This window comes from Bison bison, unplaced genomic scaffold (assembly GCF_000754665.1).
Source record: "Bison bison bison isolate TAMUID 2011002044 unplaced genomic scaffold, Bison_UMD1.0 scf7180017864289, whole genome shotgun sequence".
NCBI lineage: Eukaryota > Metazoa > Chordata > Mammalia > Artiodactyla > Bovidae > Bison > Bison bison.
In genome coordinates this window covers 3534855-3554155 of record NW_011494861.1, presented here as the reverse complement: position 1 = coordinate 3554155, position 19301 = coordinate 3534855, and the positions used below count along the sequence as shown (strand labels likewise).

At 40.6% G+C, this 19301-nt stretch overlaps 1 protein-coding gene across 2 annotated transcripts in view; it reads left to right on the top strand.

Annotated features, from left to right (window-relative positions):
* The window catches only part of UBE4B (ubiquitination factor E4B), a 121493-nt gene that overhangs the window by 67101 nt on the left and 35091 nt on the right, over nucleotides 1–19301 (top strand). For both annotated transcript variants that reach the window (XM_010849916.1, XM_010849915.1), the window contains 10 exons: nucleotides 5722–5863; nucleotides 7297–7397; nucleotides 8353–8467; nucleotides 11750–11833; nucleotides 14669–14725; nucleotides 15399–15515; nucleotides 15614–15712; nucleotides 16110–16223; nucleotides 17800–17998; nucleotides 19001–19139. In XM_010849916.1, coding sequence (XP_010848218.1) covers nucleotides 5722–5863; nucleotides 7297–7397; nucleotides 8353–8467; nucleotides 11750–11833; nucleotides 14669–14725; nucleotides 15399–15515; nucleotides 15614–15712; nucleotides 16110–16223; nucleotides 17800–17998; nucleotides 19001–19139 — 1167 coding nt within the window. The remainder of the gene's footprint in view (nucleotides 1–5721; nucleotides 5864–7296; nucleotides 7398–8352; nucleotides 8468–11749; nucleotides 11834–14668; nucleotides 14726–15398; nucleotides 15516–15613; nucleotides 15713–16109; nucleotides 16224–17799; nucleotides 17999–19000; nucleotides 19140–19301) is intronic.

Genomic DNA, 19301 nt, shown 5'->3' with positions numbered 1-19301 from the left:
TATCTAATTCCTCTCTAGACTTCTAACATCCAGCCTTGTCTCAGATCTAGATTTGACACCTACAAGGAGAAACAAAACTTACTTACTGATTATGTACTCATAGCTGCGAATAGTTGTTGAGCATCACGTCCCAGGTGCTCTGTCAGCCGTGTGCATATGTTATTCCTCTTATCCTCACAGCAGGGCCTCTAGTTACTGCAAGGAAATGTGGGCAGGTTCAGGAAGGTTGTTGTTCAGTCGCTCAGTCATGCCCGACTCTTTGTGACCCCATGGAGTGCAGCACGCCAGGCCTCCCTGTTCTTTACCATTTCCCAGAGCTTGCTCAAACTCATGTCCATTGAGTCAGTGATGCCATCCAACCATCTCATCCTCTGTCACTCCCTTCTCCTACTACCATCAGTCTTTCCCAGCGTTAGGATCTTTTCCAGTGAGTCAGCTCTTCACATCAGATGGCCAAAGTATTGGAGCTTCAGCTTCAGCAATAACCTTCAATGAGGTTAGTCTTATAACTAGAAGAAGGCAGAGCTGGAGTCCAGATCTCACATGCCACCCAGCATACCAAGTTGCCTCTGACTTCTCCGTGTTTGCCCAGTAGGACTTGGATTATTCTCATTTCTTAGCAGTTATTTCACTGCCCAGAGTTTATACATGTATTCTTTTCCTTGGCAAGAAAGTGCCAACGTTTTCCTTCTTAATTACAAAATTTCACTCCAGTTGGTTGGCAGGTACTTTGCTGGCTGTTAAAATGAAATCTCATCTGTCCAGGTTTTAGAAATTATAAATTCTGAATAGACATCAAAAAGGATGTAAAAGGACAGGGCGTAATCATACTTAACACATGAAACAAACAGAGAAGAACGTGAGGATGCACGTAGGGTCAGAACCGAGAAGTAGCAAAAAAATTCTTAATAATTTGGGTGATCAGCAAAGAGCTTTTTCTTTCCCCCTGTCTAATTGATCTTCTCAGAATTTTATTTACTAGGAAGTAAGCAATTTTAACACCTTCTTCTCACCCAGTAGGGTCAGTGCTGTAGAAACAGCTGTCAACAGGGATTGTATTGGTTTCTCCTTCTGCTGGCCCAGTGGGGTCAAGGGCTTGTATATCTTTTGAGAGGTAGTTGGGAAATACAGCCCTGTATTAATTATTTATAGTGGTGATGATAAGAATTAATAAAAGAAAAACAACATTCCTTCTGGAATGTTTCATAGTACTCTGAAAAAAGCTATATGAGTTATAAGGAGCTACTTCTTGAAGGAATGAAAATAAGTGAAATGAGAGTTGTCTTGTAATAAAGATAACAGAGGAAAAAAGAAGATAAAGTAATTATTCTGAGGAAACGTTTTCTTATTGTTTCCTAGGAAGTTGATGACTAGAAAGACATTTTTCTTTTGTTTATTGGGATTCTTTTTTCATTGCTTAGATATTTCAGTGAAGGAGATTAGATCTTGAACATCATGAGCCTGTGTGAATAGAAAAAGAGTAAACTAGCAAATGGACACAACTGAGTGACTAAGCACAAACTACCAAACAGTGAAAAATATTGATATTTCTCCTCTTATTTCTACTGGTCATAAGTCAGAATCTTTCCACACGTCTGCCCTCCAGCCTCCAGTGATTTCCCTTCTCCCACAGGGTTAGACCTAAAGCCTAAGACCCTACATCTCTTGTGTATACACACACACACATACATCTCCTGTGTGTACAGACACACACACACACTCTTCCTGCCTCTCTCTGATATCTATACTCATTTCTTCATAGCACTTCTATATTATTATTTTAAAAACTGTCTCCCCTCAGGGGACTTCCCTGGCAGTCCAGTCTTGGCCTTACAATGCAGGGGTATAAGTTTGATCTCTGGTCAGGGAGCTAAGATGCCACATGCCTTGGGACCAAAAAACCAAAACATAAAACAGAAGCAGTGTTGTAACAAACTCAGTAAAGACTTTTTAAACAAATGTCTACATTATAGAGGATGTAGTTGCCACATGAACAAGGTCTTGATCTGTTTCATCAAGGTGCTGCCCCCACGACCTTCAACAATGCAGACATTTGTTCAGGGGATTTACATTGCTTATCCCTGCCCAGCGCTCCCTTTCCTTGCATTGAGAAAATATGCCATTCCAAAGTCTGCATCTAAAAAAGAAAATAGGGAGTGATTATTCCCATCGCAGAAGGAAAGGAACTGCCACAGAATCCTTTTAGGAAACTAGGTTTTTTGGTACATTTAAAATGAGATTCAGTTTGCACAGATCTCATGCATATATAAATCTCCAGATATATTTTCCTTGTGTTTTCAGAAGGATTCCACTGTATTTACATCATGTGAAGTAATTATTCAGTTGGATTGTTGATGTAGTTATCAGAAAATGGTTCCTGTATTCTCCCAGAAGGAGGTATAATTTTCTAGATACTCTTAGAACTTAAACATGACAGATTTCCAGTGTCATATTCCACATGTCATAGTTGTAAAGGCATCATGAATTTTGTAGCAACATTTTTAGAGAAAAAATGAAATAACTGGGTTTTTTTATTTTATTTTATTTTTAAACTTTACAAAATTGTATTAGTTTTGCCAAATATCAAAATGAATCCGCCACAGGTATACATGTGTTCCCCATCCTGAACCCTCCTCCCTCCTCCCTCCCCATACCATCCCTCTGGGTTAAAACATTTTTTAAAAATGTCTATTGATAGCATAAATTTAATGTGTTTAAACTGTACACACCTTTTTCCTTCAGGATCACATTTAGAACCTGAGTTCAGTTCTCTGAATTCAAATCTAGAGACCCCTGTAAACCAGTTTTGACCACTGGCAGTCATGCCCAGCACTGGTGAGACTGACCGACCACCTTGCTCATGATCTACTTCAACATCCTAAGACTGATCTCATAGTTTGGAAACATTGACGAATACTGGGTTTTACTCTGTGTTTACTATTTGATTAAACCCTTGTTTCATTTCTTTCTTTCTCTTCTCTTGAAAGTCCCCTGGAAGTGTTATTTGGTGCCTGACAGATGATCACAACATACATCAACCTCTTTCAGCTTTGAAAATTCTCTGATACGTTCTGAATGTCTTTCTTTGTCTTGGCTGGCAGTCCTCTGCACACATCGTCATGTCTTTTCATGTCTTTGCAAAATGTTTGCAAAGGCATTTTGGTTGACTTTGAGGTGTTCAAGTCTAAGTTAAAATGAAAGGGAGTGTGTTGGCTAAGAATGGAGCCCAGTTTCCGTCAGCAGCCACCATCAATGCATGCTGACTCCCACTGTTGATCAAGGGCACTGCATTAGACTGGCTTGTTGCAAACGGCAAGGACCTGTTGACATCAAATATAAGATGCTTTCCATTTCAGAAATGTAAACATGTGAGAAAGATGGAGCTTATTATCAGGGAAATATTTAAATATTTCATTTTCAACATGAGGAAGGTCTATTTTCATTACTTCTGTGAGCGCTTCTCAAAGGAAGATGAACCTTAATTGTATATGGCAAACTGTGTATAGCAAACTGTATGTAGAAACTTGTATCAGCAAATTTCATCTTTGAAAAGTGCAGGGAATAGAGTCACAAACCTCAGATGGAAGAGGGAAGGATGGCAGGTAGCTTGAGAGCGAGATGGCTGCAGGAAAGACCAAGTATTTTTCCCCCCTTTCTCCTTTTGCGGTTTCACCATACTTCTTGTTATTTATGGGTTGGGTTTTTCTTGTTTTGTTAGATTTTTTTTTTTTTTGCTTTGCTTTATTACTGTCCTCATCTTTCTGTTGTCTGGCCAATGAACAGATGCCAAATCTTACAGTAATTCATGAAGTGTATCTCTAACTGATGTGAAAGCACAAGAATTAATTGTTTTGGGGTTTTTTTTTGATGTTTCCCACCCTGGACTGCCCATCTTTGTCTCTGGTGTAGCACTTTAAGGGTGGGTCCCTTATCTGCCCAGTCAGGAGGGTACTGGCTGCTTCTCAACCTCGTGTCCTCCCGTCCCTCTGTTAGACTTGTGTAGGAAGTAAGTTGAAGATTTACAAGTCTCTGGCCTGAGAGCCTTGGATTTAAAGCCTTGGCATTGTTTTCATCTTTTTAATTACTTAGTTATTGAATTTTTGGCTGTGCCCGGTCTTCATTGCTATGGTTGAGCTTTCTCTAGTTGTGGTGAGCGGGGGCTACCCTTTGTTGGGGTGCTCTGGCCTTCTCATTGCACTGGCTTCTCTTGTTACCAAGCATGGGCTCTAGAGTGTGTGGGCTTCAGTACTTGTGGCGCATAGCTCAAGTTGCCCCTTGGCGTGTGGAATCTTCCTGGACTAGAGATTGAACCAATGTCCCCTGAATTGGCAGGAGAATTCTTTAACACTGGACCACCTGTTTTCATCTTTTTTTAATGAAATATTCCAATACCATTCCAAAGATTCTTTATCATGTTTCACATGTAATTTTTTGTTGTTGCTGTTGTTAAATTTATATCTTTTCATTTCAAAATTTCTGGCCTCTTCTTATGCCATGGTTAATCTTTTTGTGTCTTTTATGTCTATCAAATTTGTGAGTTGAACATCACATTTGGTATTTGACCTACTGATAATCGATCTAAACTTTGATTTCCTAACACCTAACCCTCATGATACTGAGAAGGCAATGGCAGCCCACTGCGTACTCTTGCCTGGAAAATCCCAAGGACAGAAGAGCCTGGTAGGCTGCAGTCCATGGGGTCACTAGGAGTCGGACACGACTGAGCAACTTCACTTTCACTTTTCACTTTCATGCATTGGAGAAGGAAATGGCAACCCACTCCAGTGTTCTTGCCTGGAGAATCCCAGGGATGGGGGAGCCTGATGGGCTGCCGTCTGTGGGCTCGCACAGAGTCGGACACGACTGAAGCGACTTAGTAGCAGCAGCAGCAGCAGCAGCAGCAGCAACCCTCATGATAGTGGTCTCAGAGAATAGTTTTAATAGAAACAGGCCCCTCCCATTGTATCCTGTCTGTATTTGACAGAGCACCTCCACATGATTTCACTTAACCTCAGTGCAGGTGAGATGGAAGTTCTGGGTTCAGGTAACAAGTACGCAATAGAGCTGGGGATAGAATGCAAGTTTGGATACTCCTAGCACAAGGATTTTGTTTTGTTTTGACTAATACTACTTTGTCCCTTTCACTAAACGTTTTGGAAAATTTGTATTGATAACAAATATTTTCACGTCTCCTTCTAACTGGACAGTTTTCCTAAGTTCTGGTCCTGCTGCCAAATGCTGCTTTAAGGCTTTGAGATGTATGCTAGACATTAGGAAGGAGGGAGGGGTGTTTTGTCAGTCCCTTGTAACTTCACTCCTAAAGACTTTGCTTGCCTAACAGCACAGGCTGGCTTTAACCTGCAAGTCAGCCCGAGCACAGTTGGCCAGTTGGATTTACATATGTGTGGTATCCCTTCACATTCCTGGTGCTTAGTACCAGTTCTTAGTCCTCCTGGTTTTGTAAGGTGCTGTTCCTGAGAAGATGAGATGCTGGATTTCTGGACAGACTTTCTTCTTACGTCAATAAAATGTTTCCTAAAAATCTCTGTTGTTGGACTTGGAGCAGCTGAAGCCAGCAGTCAGCTCCAGGTGCAGCCGCATGGGGTCTGTGCTTTGTCCTGGGTGCGGGGACCCTAACAAGCTTTCTGCTACAGCATTGCGAGCTCTGTCATGTGGTTTACTGAGAGCAGATCAAAACCATCCCTTTTCTTTTCTCCAAAGTCTGGGAGCCTCTGGTGGGGCAAGTACTTGGGATTCCTACAGCGACCATTTCACCATTGAAACGTGCAAGGAGACAGACATGCTGAACTACCTCATCGAGTGTTTTGACCGAGTTGGAATAGAGGAAAAAAAAGCACCAAAGGTAATATGAAATAGATTCACTTAAAACCCACAAAAGCTGGGTATATATTGGATAAATAATTGTTTTCTAAGCCCCTAATTAGATTCACTTATTCAATCAGTACAGTGCTTACTGAGCATCTCATAGGTCGGGCACTACAGTAGAAGCCGGGCTGGATTAATGAACCAAACAGATGAAGATCCCAGCGCTTCTGGAGCTCATGTCCTAGTGGAGGGAAGACGTGACAGGGCCAAATGCTACTATCACCAATGACTTAACACTATGATAACTTCTCATAGTCTGTTGTAATCATAATAAAACATTTATAGAGTTCCTGTCAACCATCACACACTTTGCTAGGTCTCCATGGACTTAGGTTTTCACAGTTGTTCATTAGGCTGGTGTAATATAAGTATTATTTTTTTTTCATTGCACTTCAGAGGGATCTAATACATAACTACTGTTGGTCTTCCCTAAAAGTGAAGCAGCATAAAGTGAACTTTGAAAAAGAGGGGGATACCTTTAATTGTCCAGAGTCACATAAATTGAGAAGCTGGTTTAAACTCAGAAAGCTACACTTTTTCTACTGTTTCATTCTGAATGAATATCTCATTTCAATCCTGTTTGATTTTCATTCTTTTTTTTCTTTAAATTTTCAGTGACATATAGCGGCTCAGACAGTAAAGATTCTGTCTATAATCCTGGAGACCCAGGTTCAAGCCCTGGGTGGGGAGGATCCCCTAGAGGAGGGCATGGCAACCCACTCCAGTATTCTTGCCTGGAGAATCCCTATGGACAGAGGAGCCTGGTGGGCTATAGTCCATGGAGTCACAGAGTTGGATACGACTGAGCACCTAACACTTTCACTTTCATAGTTGATTTACAATGTTGTGTTAGTTTCAGGTGTACAGCAAAGTGAACCAGTTATACATACACGTATATCCACTCTTTTTTGATTCTTTTCCCATGTAAGTCATTACAGAGTATTATGTAGAGTTCCCTGTGCTATACAGTAGGTCCTTACTACTATCTATTTTACGTATGGTGTGTATATGTCAATCCCAGTCTCCCAGTTTATCTCCCCTCCTTCCTCATTCATTTCTAGTTCTGGTTTTCCATTAGAAATTAATCCAGTTCTCTACATGTTAGTTCATATTTGTGAAGGGCCTCTTGCAGTTTTTTGCACTTAACCTTAGCAAAAGCAAAGAGAGTGGGCTAGTTTTTGTAATCCCTGCATGGTCACCTCAAGCCTCTGCTTCTTCTCTAACTGTAGGTTTTAGCAGAGGCAGTATGCTTGAATGATGCAGTTAATCTAGTTTGTTCATCATCAATAAAGGAAGAGAAGAAGATGCCTTTTCCTGCACGTCCATCTCTTCTGACTCTCTTGTCAGTTCTCAACTGCGTGGGATTATTTTGTTTGTCTTTGTAGTCCTCACCCCGACCTGTCTTTGCAGATGTGCAGCCAGCCAGCAGTCAGCCAACTTCTGAGCAACATCCGCTCACAGTGCATATCCCACACTGCATTAGTACTCCAGGGGTCCCTCACACAGCCAAGGTATGAGCAACCAGTGCGTGCTTGCTGTTTGCAGGGAGAGGGCCTCTCCTGTGGACCCAGGCTGTCCAGCCATGGTGCACCACATTGCCTAGCTCACTTCCTCATCTGGGAAATGAGCGGTTGACGAGATGGTCTCTGAGGTCCCTTTATTTCTCTAAGATACTATGAAAATAAAACATTTCGTGTGCTTTATTGAGAACTCACTTAGTTTAAAAGCAGCTGCTTGAAAGCAGTACAGATGCTTGGAAAAAAAGTACAGAGCCTCACTTTCCATGTGTCATACAATCAATTTCTGTTATCCAGCAATAAAGAATGGTGGTGGAATAGGTAATATAGGGATCACCCACAATGTCCTACATTATTAATTTTTGTTTGGAGGATCCCATAAAGTTTCAAGTTTAATAAAAGAGTATTTCTGTATTTCATTTCTCTTATGAAAAATATCTGAAGGAAAATTGGCAAAGTTGCAGTATTTATTCATTCTGGATCACCTTGTATTATTTTCTGTATCATAACCATTTTTGAAATGTGTCAGAAAAAAGGAAAAAAGATACACATGTACTAAAAACACTATCTCCATGGTTAGAGTTAATAAGAGCTTAAGAAAGTCTTCAGCTACTGCTAATCTTCCCCCCCCCCCCAATTGGATGAAGCATAAATAAATAAAAGAGACATACAGTACTTTGGTTTTTCTAGTGCTTTATTCTTAAAGGGATGTTTGGAGAAAAAGATGCATTCTTTGAAACTTTCTATAACTTCTCACTGAAGAGTCCACAACGTTATTGTTTTAACAGTAAGAAGGGTGATCTTTTGCCTCAGCTATTGACTATTGTGTGGCCTGTTTGGGAGATCTGAAGCTTGACCTGTGATTGTCAGCCGCATGGCATTTTGTGTGTCCTGTAGTTACTGGGTGATGAGTTGATTCATCAGAGCCCTTGACCTTCTGGATCCGCAGGTCCCTGCAGCAGCCGTCCTTCCTCGTGCCGTACATGTTGTGTAGGAACCTCCCATATGGCTTCATCCAGGAGCTGGTGAGAACTACTCACCAGGATGAAGAAGTGTTCAAGCAGGTAGGTTTTGTGTATTCACTATTGAAACATTTGGCTTAGAAGCTTTTCTGCCAAGGTAGATTTCTAGAGACACCGTATATTGAAATTTTGGGTTCCAGAATTTGAACATATACACGTTATTTGCTCAGAAAGTGCTCCCGCGGTTCCTGCCTTGAGATCAGATTGACAGCTGCATTGTCCAAATCATGTGTCCATTTCAACTCATCAGTCAAGCATCAAGATATTTTAAACACAGTCTGTGCTAAGTGCTTTAGGAGATTAGAAGAAATATAAGGTCCTATCTCTGATTTCAAGCTTTTAAAACACTACCAAGAGATAGTATAAGACATGATGTGCTGAAGTAGTGTTAAAAATTAATTCTCTGAATTTACAAAAAAGATTAATATTAAATAAATCAGAGGCCTAGCTGATTTAGCTGATTAGCTCAGCGGCCATCCACATGTCACATAGAATGTCTTATTGTTATTGGACTGGGAATGATATCTCAGATCTTACGGATTACTTCATTCATTAAGTATCCATACGTTTTTTGGTATCCCACTGTGTAAAGTCAAGTGGAAATGAAGATATGCAATATTTAATAATAAAGCTTTAATAATAATAATAATAATAGCTAATAAACTTAGTCTCAAAGGTTTTTTCCCTGGTGGCTTAGCTGGTAAAGAATCCTCCTGTAATGCGTGAGACCTGGATTGGGACTATCCCTTGGAGAAGGGAGCAGCTCACCCACTCCAGTATTCTGGCCTGGAGAATTCCATGGACTCCATGGGGTCGCAAAGAGTCGGACATGACTGAGCGACTTTCACTTCACTTCACTTCAGTAAACTTAGTCTCAAAGGTTTTTTCCAAGGTGCAACTTTGGCATGAATGTTGATTACGGGCCTGTGGCCTGTGTTGTAAAGTAAGCACTTTGCCATAGCAACTTGCACAGAGCTGTTTCCCTTGATGAAAGGGTGTTTATGACTTTCTTACAGTTTACTGTTTGGTGATTTTTTTTTTTGCTTCTAGAAGGAATAAGAGAGACAATAGCTATAAACGATATGATTCTTTTTTGCCTTTTTTTATACCTAATATTATTTGTAACTATTCATTTTAAAGCCTTTGAATTCTAAGGAAGTTTGTTTTCAAAATACTAGTAAAAGAAGAATCCAGCAGTGAAATTCCTAGTCGGTGTTGCATGCTCCATATTTGGAATTTATCACCTGCATATGCAACTTAGTGACTGAACAACAACATCTTAGATGATGGTCTTACTGACTTATAGGAATATTTCAGGCATTATAATGAGATTTCCTCCTCTAGAAAGTTAAGAGAACTCTTGATGAAAATACATAGCTGTATTGGAACGTTTAAGTGCTGCATTATGCTTTATGTGTAATATGCATAAATTAGAATACTTTTACTTGAAAAGACATCGTTTGAAGAATCCAGAGTAGCTTTAACTGGTAGCCCAGGGATCAACTAAAAGAGGTACCTTATGCTATTTTATTCATAAAGAAACTTACATAGAAGCTATGAAATGACCTCTTTTTTTTTAGTTGAGGTGAAATTCACATAATATAAAGTCAACCATTAAAGTGCCCCATTCCGTGGCATTTAGTACCTTCTCAGTGTTATGCAGTCACCGCACACCTGTTTATTTTTAACCACAGAATTCTGATCTCTTGTCTTGTCTTCTCTGTCACCATTTGTTTTTCCTCCAGGATGACTCCAGTGGAGTTGCTGACCTGAAAAACAGCATTTTACCTTTTTGTCTTGAGATTGTGGTAGATCTGAGTTATTAAATCTTTGGATTGAAATTTCATTCTGCCTTTAATGTTTGAGATGTTCACAGATAAACATAAATAAACAGTAGCTAGAATTTAGAATTGGTGATGAACACTTGGAGCATTTTTTATCAGTGCTGGGAGGTATTTATTTGAAAATAGAATTACTTAAAATAGTTAAGTCACACAGACATTCTGTTTGATATTTGAAAAAATATTATGTTTAGTAATATTTTGTCTGGTAGTTGTAAATTGAGCCCAAGTTTTACTTAATAGCATTCCTGGGGAAAAAAAGAGATTTTTTTCTAGATGATCGATAGTGAAATTTATTTTTGGTGATTCGAGAACTATTGTTTGGTTTTTTCCTTTATTTCTTTGGTATTTCCCACCCCTCCACCTCAGCATTACGTGTCCATTTTTAGCTCACTTAGGAAAGCACATTGCTTCTACCCTGATTGTTTGAGTTGCAAGAACTAGAGTGTCGATCTCCAAGAGATGTGTTGCTATCTCAAGACACTTTGGAACACAGGGCACCTTTTTTAATACTGTGCTTCTTAAATGACACAGGTGCTCCAGACAACGGAATGAAATTGGTAGGAAAGAGCATTTTTCAAGTTTTTCTGGTTGCTTTTTAGAACACTCACTTTTTTGGTTCCTTGATATTCAGCCTGTCAGCTGTTGTTTACAACATTTTCAGCTTAATGTTATTGTGAATCCAGATCAGCTCCCTGCATGTGCTGCTCAGTGAGTGTACTGTGAAATTTAAAGACGGGCCGTGCTGAGCAGATTCTGCAGGGTGTCCCTGTGCCCTCGTATTAATGATGAACTTAAAACATTCAGATTTCAGTGCCCTTACATTCCGACATCAGGTTACTGTATCAGTTACACCTTTTATGGAATTAAGGCATTCTAATACAGTTTTCTTTTTTAATTTCAACATTTACCAACCATGTTTTTATTCTACATAATTAAAGTTGAGATAATAGCCATTGTTGGTCTGTTTTTCTTGTTCTTTTCATAATAAACAAGGAAAGGTGGAAAGAATTAAATGTAGATATGGGGATAGCAACAAAAAAATTCTTAAAATGTTGACAGAGTTGAGAAAATGCTGGAACATTGAGTCCAGTTTCTTTATAGGCTGTAGATGCTTGGTAATTGGAAACATATGCGTTGCTGAGATGTGCAGCGTTTAGTTGATTGGAGCAAGGAGCCCTGCAGAGTCCTACAGCAAACTCCAAATTTGTGAGTTTCTATTAAATCGTGGGGAGTCTTGTCAGAGGTTTAGGGTTCACCAAAACCTGTTTCTTCTGGAGGATTCAGCTGTATTACTTTAAGCTCAGGCTTGCAAAAAGACAAAACACCACCCTGTGGCTAGATTCTAGGCTCCTTTCTATGCAAAACAGCCTTTCTTTGGGGAAGCTGTGCAAATGCCTAGACTTGCAGATTTGGTACTTTATTTGACATGCATTTTCTTAAACTTATATTTATAATTTTTTTTTTTCTTTTTGTCTTGTAGATCTTTATCCCCATTTTACAAGGCCTGGCTCTTGCTGCCAAAGAGTGCTCCCTCGATAGTGACTACTTTAAATACCCCCTCATGGTAAAACTTTGTTCTTTTTCTTGTAACCCATTCAGTTGATGTTTTTCTTCCAAATGATTTTAATGTACACTTCTCTTCCAGGTCCACAATCAACCTTGTTTTCAAATGTAAAATGTGAAAGCATTGTATTGGCCATGCATAGTGTTTGCTGGGCAATGAGATGCATCTGTAAAGACAGTTAGCAGCATGGTACCTATTGGACCATCGGAGTCCTAGACAGGAGTCAGTGATACAGGCATTTGAATGTACTTCACCTTACTCTGTAGCTTACGAAGACAGTAATCATTGGTGATACCCTTCTGATTGTCCTAGCAATGAGCATAATGTATTTGGGATGAAATTTTGCTAATTAGGACCAAAGAAAGGAACTAAGACAAATGCAACTGAAAAGAGTTAAACTAAGAAAAGAAATACAATTTTATATTTATGTACAGAAAATCACTGAGTGATTTCTCTTGTTCATCTTCCCTATTTTCTGAGGCTGTGCACTTCCTTTCAGACTTTACTTGAAAAACCCAGATCTTCTCAGCTCCTGCAGACACTTAGAGCAAGCGTAAATTGTGGACAGAACTTGCGGCTGGATTCTAACCAAGGGTCTCCACTGTCATGAAAACATTACCACCAGAAAGAAAATAAGAGGCTCTTTTCTTCTCTGAATTCACTTCTTTAAAATTTTGTGAGAAAAGTACTTTGAAGCCTTACTGAATAATTTTCATTCTGAAAGTATGAAGGAAAAATATCAAAACATGAAATCAGTTAACTCTGGGAATAAATACAACCTTGTATAAATTAAGGCCTTGTTTAAATTAATGTGTTTTGCTGCTTCTGTTCTTTTACTCATTCTACTGACTTGATTTCATCTTGCCATTAATCCGTTGCTTCCTGAGGGCCCCCATGGTGCCAGCCAGGGGACACAGGAGCCCATGAGACAAGGCGCCTTTCCACACAGTGCTCAGTTCAGTCGCTCAGTCGTGTCCGACTCTGCGACCCCGTGGACTGCAGAACGCCAGGCTTCCCTGTCCATCATCAACTCCCTGAGCTTGCTCAAACTTATGTCCATCGAGTCAGTGATGCCATCCAACCATCTTATCCTCTGTTGGCCCCTTCTCCTGCCTTCAATCTTTCCCAGCATCGGGGTCTTTTCCAGTGATTCAGCTCTTCACATCAGGTGGCCAAAGTAGTGGAGTTTCAGCTTCAGCATCAGTCTTTCCGATGAATATTCAGGACTCATTTCCTTTAAGATTGACTGGTTTGATCTTGCAGTCCAAGGGACTCTCAAGAGAGTCTTCTCCAGCACCACATTTCAAAAGTGCTCATTATCTACTACAAAAATCAAGACCACGGCAACACAATCAGATATTACACCAAGGTCAATGTGAACATAGAAGTGTATTTCTCTATTTCAGAAAATCAAACCTGAGCTAAGAGGCTAAACATTAAACACAGCGCTGGGTGAATAGAAAGTGAGGCAGGAAGTCGTGGTCTGAAAAATAATTTTGAATGAATTTATGTCAGTGTTCTTCCCACTGCACATGTTACTCAGGTTCCCACGAAATTCTATGAGTCCTCATACATTGTTCTGTCTGTGGCACATAAAAGGAAGTAGAATCATCTGATGATTTGAGTTCAGTGACGAAATCTTTCAGTTCACATGAATTATCACTGTGTTATGTAAATGTTCCCTCCTGGAATTGTTGGCTTATCTGTTGTGGTTTGAATTAGCTTAATGTTTCAGTGCGGAGCTTTTAGTGTCAGATATCAACAAAATGTTCTTCTGGGTCGAAAGACAAAAGCCTCCATTATGACAGACAATAGTTTTATTCTGTGCCATTATTGGTGCTTGTGCAGCAGGAGAGAAAGGGCAGTAATCTGAGGCAGGAAGAGGAAGACCCTTGGAGCGAGAATCAGAAAGAATCGTGGTCATTATCCTCTAGGTCAGTGGATCCCAGCTTTGCCGTACCTTGGAATCACCTGGGTATCTTTTTAAAAATACCTCTACCTGGCTCTCAAGCATTGTGATTTGGTTCTTTGGAGGTGTAGTGAGGGTATGGGCTGGCATTGGCCTTTCAGAGGTTTCCCGGGTGATCCTAACAGTGCAGCTGAAGTTGGGAACCTGGCTCCGGGCAAGGTGAACATTTCTCTCTCAGAGATATGTCCGTGCCTGCATGCACTGACTCAGAAGCTTCCAGCGGTGGTTTTAGCAGCTTTCATAAAAACGTCCAAATCACAGAGGGAATTAAGATTCACTGTTAAAATGGTTTTAGTAAGCTGCTTTTATGTGCCTAAAAACTATTTTTCCTGATTCTCTAACATGAGAATGATCAGGTCCCCAAAGGAAAATGCTGAGGTTCTCAAAAAACCAGGGATCTTGAAATCAAAGAATACTTTCAACTATATTGTGGATCCGGTAACTTATTAAATTTTAATTGTTTACAACCCTGTTTAATACTGGCAGGACTAGCCATCTAGTGTTTATGACACATATCTTTTTGATATAGAAAGATGTTAAATAAACCATTTAAGAATATACTCATTTATCTCTATGTGTATATGTTAAAAAATATGTCTGGAAAGCTGGTAGCCAAAATAATAGAGGTTATCTCTGAGGGTAAAGTTCATGAGTGATTTTTAGTTTCATTTTTTAACTTCGTTTATCTGAAGTTTTTTTTTTTTAACAACATGCATGTATTTATGCATCAGAAAAGCACCAAGATATTAGTACTTTGTTGGGAATGCATACATATTTATAGCAGTATTAAAGCTATGTCTTGATACACACGGCAGTCAGTTTAGGATGAAATACACTTAAATGACCTTTTCTGATCTTGTCTCTAGGCTTTAGGTGAGCTCTGTGAAACCAAGTTTGGAAAGACACACCCTGTGTGCAATTTGGTAAGCGCCACCCCGATGGGCTTGCATATTTTCAGTGAACACATAGCATAGAAGAGATTCCTTAAGTAATGGTATCTGAAAAATATCTCTTGAGGGACGTGAGATGTGGATATGAGTCATCCATGTGGGTGACTCTCAACTGTTACATTGTTGTCACATGCATTATTTCCTGGGCTGACATTATTTACTTTCTTTTGTGATTTTTTAGGGGGGTAAGTATTGTGTAGCTAGAATAACACATCCTATTAGAAACATTTCCTTGAGTCCTTTGAACAATGGTTCTTTTGAATGATATCAAAGTATATCTTGAAACACACAAATGAGAAGGATATCTTGTAGGGACTTCCCTGGGGGTCCAGTGGTTAAGAATCCTCCTGTCAATGCAGGGACACAGGTTCAACCCCTGGTTGGGGAACTAGGATCCCACATGCCATGGGGTCAAAACAAACAAAAGAAATGGTGTCTTGTAAACATGTAGAGGGTTTTCCTCCATCTGAAATGAGAAAAAATGGATTGGGATCCTAACATATCTGTGACCCTTGTGTTTTCGGAGGTCACATGCCAGCCATTTTGCCAGTGGCTAAGAACCACTGAACAGGCTGGCTGCTTGGAACTCCATTTGTCTCTAGTTTACCTCCCTTGCTGATTTCGTGGCCTCTTGTTTTCCTTCTAGGTTGCTTCTTTGCCGTTGTGGTTGCCTAAGTCTTTAAGCCCTGGCTCTGGGCGGGAGCTGCAGAGACTCTCATACTTGGGGGCTTTCTTCAGCTTCTCCGTCTTTGCAGAAGATGATGTAAGTACAGCAGCCTTTTGCACCTTGCTGCTCTTATGTTCAGATTCCTTCCCAAATGTATATCATACGTGGATTGGATTTCTGCTTTCTCTTTGCAGGCGAAAGTGGTGGAAAAATATTTCTCAGGGCCCGCCATTACCCTGGAAAACACTCGAGTGGTGAGCCAGTCGCTGCAGCATTACTTGGAGCTGGGAAGGGTAGGTGTTCAGAAAATGAATCCAAAAGATGAATATGTTTCAGTTCTGGAAGTTAAAAGCAGCACAAAAAAATAAAAAATAAAAGCAGCACAGTTAGAGGGTAATTGCAGTGTAATTCAGGTAATTTGTTCCTATACTGGAAAGGAAATAGCAGAGACTATTTTATTAAAACTGCAACTGCTTCCCTCTTCCACTCCACATTCTGCTTTCATGCCGATCTTCTGGACACAGTAGAATGTGGACTTTCCTTATGTTCTTGTAGTCAAGTTCTTTACAATGAGTGGATGTGGGCAAGGAGAAAAGTGGGAAGGAGTTTAGCTTTCCTCGAAGTCAGAAAGGAATCGTCTTTTAAACAAAGTTTTCATTTTTTTTCCTTTCCTTATAAAATGAATTTCAGCAAGAGCTTTTCAAGATCCTTCATAGTATCTTGTTAAATGGTGAAACCCGTGAGGCCGCTCTTAGTTACATGGCAGCTGTCGTCAATGCCAATATGAAGAAAGCACAGATGCAGGTAAGATTCCTAAAGACTGCTTTTATTTATTTGTTAAATTCATTCATCTAACTCATTCAGTTCCCACCCAGCCTCATTGTAGGGAATGGAGGTACAGAGAGACAAGCTTCCTGCCTTCGTGGAGCTTATGTTCTATAGGGTCAATGAATAGACATGTAAATATTATCATTTCAGACTGTCGTGGAATCTATGAAGCCAATAAAGGAAGGTAGAGGACTTGAAAGTAGCTTTCTGGGCACCAGAAGGAAGGCATGGGAGTGTCTAAGGAGGAGACATTTGATTAAATACCTGGCTGAGAAGCAAGAGCCATCCAGGACTTCTTCCCTGACATCTTAGTGGTTAGACTCCATTCTTGCATTACAGGGGGTACAGGTTCAAACCCTATCCCTGGTTGGGGAACTGAGAGCCCATAAGCTGGAAGTAGTGGCCAAAATATGAAATTAATTTTTTTAAAATCCTGCATGCAGATTAAGTTTTAAAAATAGAAAGAGCCAGCCATCCGCAAGGCTGAGAAAAGAGCTTTCGAGATTTGTGTGATGCATCAAGGTGGGAATGAATCAACTTTAGAATAAGCACCACTTTCAGGCTTTTGTGACTGAAGGATAGTGAGTAGGAAAGAAGCTGGGGAGTCACGGGCTGGAGGGGCAGGCCGCCGTGCCAAGGAGGACCTCCAGGAAGGAAGCTGTCAAGGCTGCTGCCTGGAGGGTGGGCTGACATAGGACAGGGTGCAGGAGCCAGTCCCAGGAACTGGGTAAGGACCCAGTTCCTGATGAGGGACTGGTGACTGAGACCAAAGTGGAGAAGTTAAAAGGACATCCTTGCTGTCTTATTCATGAGCAACCTGACATTTCTACTCAGAAGGAAAAACAGAGATGAGCGTGGACCTGGTATTAGACCACCTTGATTTCCACTTGGGGCTCCATCATCGGCCAGCAGTGGGACAGTGGTCCTCTGTGCCCCTATTTACTGACTCATAGACTTAGTGTATATGAAGCTGTTAGAATTGCACCCAGTGTATCGTGAACACTCCACGGATGTTAACTATCTTTATTAGAAGTGTTATATTCATGAAGCAGGATTGCACTGACACTGTCCGCCCGAGAAGCGGTTTGTCTAGTGGTCATGGTGAAACTAGTTCTGATGCTTTTGAGAAGAATAAAGAAGAGAAAGGAAACAACACTTATTGTGTTTCTCTTTGCTGATTTTGAGGATCTTGGGTAAATCATGTAAATTCTCTGACCCTTAGTTTCTTCCTCTTTAAAATGTGAATGATAGTATCACTCAGTTCTGAGGGCTGTTGTGGAGAGTCAGTGAAAGACAGCCCTTCACATGCAGTTGTGCTGAGTGGTTAGTCACTCAGTCATGTCCGACTCTTGCAACCCCATAGACTATAGCCTGCCAGGCTCGTCTGTCCACAGGATCCTTAACACTCAACAAATCGCACCTACCAGCAGAGCTCTATGACAACGTGGATGTCCCCTCGTTGACTTTAGGATGAAAATCTGCTCTTCTTTCTTGTAAAATTGTGCCAGAATTCCTGTTCATGTCGTGACTTTCGGTACCTTCTGTTTCGCAGACAGACGATAGGTTGGTGTCAACGGACGGATTCATGCTGAATTTCCTTTGGGTGCTGCAGCAACTTAGTACAAAGATCAAGTTAGAGACAGTCGACCCCACGTACATTTTCCACCCAAGGTGTCGGATCACGCTTCCCAACGACGAGACCAGAGTGAATGCAACGATGGAAGACGTGAATGACTGGCTGGCTGAACTTTGTGAGTGATGTGTTCACTGTTAGGTCATGAAAACATCACCCTTCTGTTTTCTTTTAATTAAAAAAAAATAACAATGTAGAATAGATATACACATCCTATATGAGAAGGATCCATTTGGACTCAGCAGCATTCCGGAGTTTGAGTCTTACACCAGCTAGAGCATCCCTGTCTGTCACCTGCCAACTCCCCCCAACTGCTAACTCCCTCTTGCCCTTGCCCCTGTTCTCCATTCTTAGAGTCAGTTTTCATTGACTCCTATCCCCCTAAAACTGCTGTTATGGGATTATCAGGAAGAGAACTTTAATATCTTAATAGCAACTCTGCTATTCCATACAAATTACATACAAGGAGACTGAGGTTCCAGAAGGTGCCCAGCTCACCTAGGCTGTCAGCAAATCACAGCTGCTGCTCAAGTGTTCTGAGCTGAGCTTTGGGCTCTCCTTACTGTACCACACTCCCTGATCTGAGCTCTTCCTTCCAGGTGTTTAGTTTGGCTGCAGTTTTTCGTACCTGTCAGTAATAAAGGGAGCATGCTCACTCTTTAGGGAAACAGAAATTTAGAAGACAGAAAAGTAGAAATGCGAGAGAAATGGGTATCACATTTTATGTTGCCAGATACTGGGTTTGAAAGTGATTCCTGAGTAGAAGGGGAAAAAATCCACCTAAATAAGACCAACACTGGCTTATTTACATAATTTAGTACCATTTTGAGGTTTAACAATGATGTGTTTTTTTAATTTTATATATTTTTAATTGAAGGATAATTGCTTTACAGAATTTTGTTGTTTTCTGTCAAACATCAACAAGAGTCAGCCATAGGTATACATATGACCCCTCCCTCTTGAACCTCTCTCCCATAACAGTGATGTTTGAATAATAGAAATGTTAAAGTGTCCTGAAACTTCTTGAAAATTCAAGTGTAATTTTGTCTTCTTAATTGCATTCTTCGCTAATACAGTCATGTGATAGATATTATTGCTGGGATTTTGTGCTTTTTCCTAGATGGAGATCAGCCTCCATTTTCTGAGCCGAAATTCCCTACGGAATGCTTCTTTCTCACCCTGCACGCCCACCACCTCTCAATTCTGCCCAGCTGCCGTCGCTACATCCGCAGACTGCGGGCCATCCGGGAGCTCAATAGGTATGTGCGTGATGCCATGTCCTGAGGCTGCCTGAGTCACCACTCGTTCTCACAAGCACGCAGTTCCCTTGTGACCAGTAGACTTGAATGTGAGAGGCATGTATGTTACAGTACACCATCTGCCTCTCCTACCACATCCATGGTCCTTGGTTGGCCAGAGTT